The sequence below is a fragment of the Gavialis gangeticus genome, unplaced genomic scaffold, assembly GCF_001723915.1.
Source record: "Gavialis gangeticus isolate Ggan-Ray unplaced genomic scaffold, GavGan_comp1, whole genome shotgun sequence".
Taxonomy (NCBI): Eukaryota; Metazoa; Chordata; order Crocodylia; family Gavialidae; genus Gavialis; species Gavialis gangeticus.
Genome location: NW_017729030.1, coordinates 60,030,634 through 60,034,071, shown reverse-complemented (window position 1 = coordinate 60,034,071; position 3,438 = coordinate 60,030,634). Strand labels below are relative to the sequence as shown.

The 3,438-nt window shown below is 54.2% G+C and overlaps 2 protein-coding genes across 3 annotated transcripts in view; one reads left to right on the top strand and one right to left on the bottom strand.

Moving 5' to 3' along the window:
• Positions 1-70, bottom strand: part of WBSCR22 (Williams-Beuren syndrome chromosome region 22) — an 18,925-nt gene extending 18,855 nt beyond the window's left edge. The window contains exon 1 of the mRNA XM_019522277.1: positions 1-70. Within this exon, the coding sequence (XP_019377822.1) occupies positions 1-47 (47 nt within the window). The 5' untranslated portion in view covers positions 48-70.
• Positions 71-110: 40 nt separating this feature from the next.
• Positions 111-3,438, top strand: part of DNAJC30 (DnaJ heat shock protein family (Hsp40) member C30) — an 11,435-nt gene continuing 8,107 nt past the window's right edge. The window contains exon 1 of one of the 2 annotated variants that reach the window (XR_002098485.1): positions 111-1,069. Coding sequence is in view for 1 of the 2 variants with exons in the window: in XM_019522278.1 (XP_019377823.1) it covers positions 167-790 (624 nt within the window). In the remaining variant the exon portion in view is untranslated. Of the gene's footprint in view, positions 3,232-3,438 lie in introns of those variants that run through there. The other variant, XM_019522278.1, reaches the window with a different exon arrangement.

Sequence of the window (3,438 nt, the reverse complement as noted above, 5' to 3'; positions counted from 1 at the left end):
AGCTCGGGGGGGCCGCGATGCTCTGGCCTCCGGCCGCTGCCTGCCATGCTGCCTCTATGACGTCATCTCCCCGCGCCGCAGCGGGGCTGGCCCCGCCCCGCGCTCCCATTGGCCGGCCGCGGCAAGATGGCGGTGCCCTGGCTGAGGTGAAGGAGCAGACGCCGGAATGGCCGCACGTTGGTTCCTCGGCCGCGCTCTGCCCGCGGTCCGCTGCGTCGCTCGGCTGTACTCGGAGAACGGGCCCGCGCCCCCGCCGCGCCTCCCCCGCGCGGGCCTGTACGAGCTGCTGGGCGTGCCGGCCACGGCGTCGCAGGCGCAGATCAAGGCCGCCTACTACGCGCAGTCCTTCCGCTTCCATCCGGACCGCAACGCGGGTAGCGAGGAGGCGGCCGCGCGCTTCGCCGCTGTCAGCGAGGCCTACTTGGTGCTGGGCAGTGTCGCGCTGCGCCGTAAGTACGATCGTGGCATCCTGAGCAGCCAGGACCTCCGCACGGCCGGCCGCCCCTCGGGCCGCGACGAATCGCCGCCGCGCGCCCCCACACCCGCTTCGCCCCGTAGCCGCACCGTCCGGGCCACCGGCCGCCCGCCCCAGCCTGTCTTCGACTTCGACGCCTTCTACCGCGCGCACTACGGCGAGCAGCTGCAGCGCGAGCAGGAACTGCGCGGCCGGCGGGAGGAGCTGCGCAAGCAGCGCGAGCAGGAGGCAGCCAAGGGCAAATACAGCGGTGCCGTGGAGGTGTCGGCCTTCCTGCTACTCCTGCTCATCGTGGGCCTGCTCATGCAGAACTGAGGGCGGGGCCTGGAGCAGCCTCCCTGTGCCCACCAGACCCAGCCGGGAGCTCCCCCCACTCCCTGCAAGAGACCAGAGCCCTCTGCGGGCGGGCTGGCAGTGCCCCACACACTGCCCCGCTGTGCGCTGGCTGCTCTCGGGAAGCTGCAGTACGACTAGAGCCCCTCAGATCCTCTTTTGAGACCAAACTTCATTATATGCCCAAAAGCAGCAGCAGCATCGAGCCTCCAAGCAGCCTGGGTGAAGGTTCCTCTCCTTTGCTTACCTGGCAGGGGTGGGGTCCAGGGAGCTGCTGCGCCCACTCCCTGTTTAGATGTAGATGTTAGGGGTGACCTCAGTTGCTGCCGTCACAAATTCAGGCCCTGGATTGCTTGTTCTCATGGGTATAGAGTGCACGTCACTCACAGTCCTGGACTTGCATCCAGGCGTAGCGTGAACCCGTTCTCATGGATCATATTGCAAAACAGGGACTGACTGGATCTTTGTCATTTTTGCACTGTAAGAGCAAGGGGATTGGACTCTCCCTGGTGTGGGCTGACAGTTTGTGGTCTTCATGTACCAGGAACTGTCAGGTGCTGCTTTTTTAGACAGCCTGTTGACTTTTTTTTTTTAAGCAGCTTCCCAGTGTATGCCAGGACTTGCAGCACTGGTGACTCATTGAACAGACTTCCTGTCTGTACCATTGACACATCTCCCTTTTCTCTTTTCCTGAATGCTTGATACCAAAGGTTTTCAGGTTTGGTGGAACATGAGAAAAGCCCAGTATGGTGGCAGCAAGCAGTATGTCTTGTTTGTAAAGCTGCCTGGCTTGTCCAAAGGTACAGAAAAGTTCTCGTCTTTCCAGTTCGTAAGGGCATCCAGTTTTTACAACTGGGGACCCTGTACTGTAGGTGCTGACTTGTGTCATATCTTAATTTATGTATGGATAGCAGGGGTTCAGACTAATATATTAATTTATGCAAATTCTTAAATCTTAAAGAGTTTTAGGCATCACATGAGGCTTCTGCCTTGCACATTGGGTGGGGTTTTTGAACATGTTGCTTTTGAACTTTGTGTCTCAGCACAGAGTGAGTGAAATCTGTTCCCCTTTAGTTCAGAGTCTCACAGGGTCTCTGGTGTGCCAAGAATGTCACTTTCACACTCTCTGATTTGTACAGGATCCCCTGGTAGTGTCTTGCAGTCTCAAGCACAGTCTCAGCCTTCTGCCTGTCACCAAGGGAATTATTTTCCTGCAAATGAGAACGTGCAAAAAGTGAGTCTGACATGTCCCCAGGAGCCTGGAAGGGACAGGAGGGTTCTGATAGGTGCGTGCAGCTTCCCACTACCTGAGTGTTCCCTAATAATTGAGCCTTGGGCCAAAAGGCAGCAGCGTGGCAGAGAGTCCAGTGCAGGACAGGGTGGGAACAACTTAATAAATGTGAGGTTCTGAGGGCCCATGAGAGCTTTTCAAAATAATTCTACCCTTTAAAATGACATAGTCCAGACATACTTTCTCTCTGATCAGAGCACCTTTGTCCCAGTGACTAGTCTGTTCTGCCCCGGTGATCATTTTAAGGCAAAGGACTTGCTTTCTTGGACCTCCCCTATTGGTATTGAGTACTGGGGTTAACGCAACCCCACACCCCATCAGGCTGGGAGGGATTCTGGGTCAGCTTGTGAGAAGGTGCTAGGAGTTGTTTGGTTCTGGGATACGGGCTGAGAACTTCCATGGAGCAAAAGGGTTGTGGCTTGGGGTCTCAAGTCATTTTCATTCCACCCTTTCTAAAGCCTTTTACAAATGCATTTGGCCTGTATGCTTGTTTTACATCATGCAAACCTGACTCCGATTTGGGAATGACATCCCACTCTTTACTAGTCAATCCTTTAGAAGAAAACAAATTGGAGGCACAAACGTGCAACAGGGAAATGTGGGAAAACAGGTGGGAGATGGTGTTCCTCACTCTGATGGCTAATGCTGGCTCTGAGTTGGCACTTTATTTAGTTCCTGATACCTGGGGGTCTTGGGTAGACTCCACATTCAACTGTGAACTCTGCTGTGGGTTTGTGATGGCTCTGGTATATTGCAGGGGAGCCCCTTCAGGGATGCTGCTGCTAAGAATGGGTTTTAGTAATTTACTTTGTGATACTATCATAAATTGGAGTAGGAATTCACCTGCCGATCTACCCCAATACCCATGTTGCTCCCTGGCTGTGTCATGCTGAAAGAAGTCTAAGTATTTCTCTGAGATGGAGGCCTCCTGTGAGCTGTAGTTATGCTCTGTGCCTGGGTCAGACATGTTTGTGGTGCAATATGCTGTGCTGTTAAACCGCTGTAAGAATGTGCCTTAGAGTGGGGACTTGTACAAGGACAGTGTCCCAATCACTGACTATGGGGAGGGGGCAAGAACATAAAGCTATACATCTTGTTTGCTGATTAAATACCTGTTTCTTTTTTTTCCTTTTGCTGGGCTGTGGTTTGCCTTTTATCAGTAGGTCCACCCAAGACTGCTCCTGGCCTCTCTCACCAAGATATTTCATAGACATAAGGGCTGGAAGGTACCTCGGAAAATCATCAAGTCCAGCCTCCTGTCCCAGGGGCAGTAAGTCAGATGGGATCACAGGATCCCAGCAAGATAAACGTCCAATTGACCCTTAAAGGAGTCCAGAGT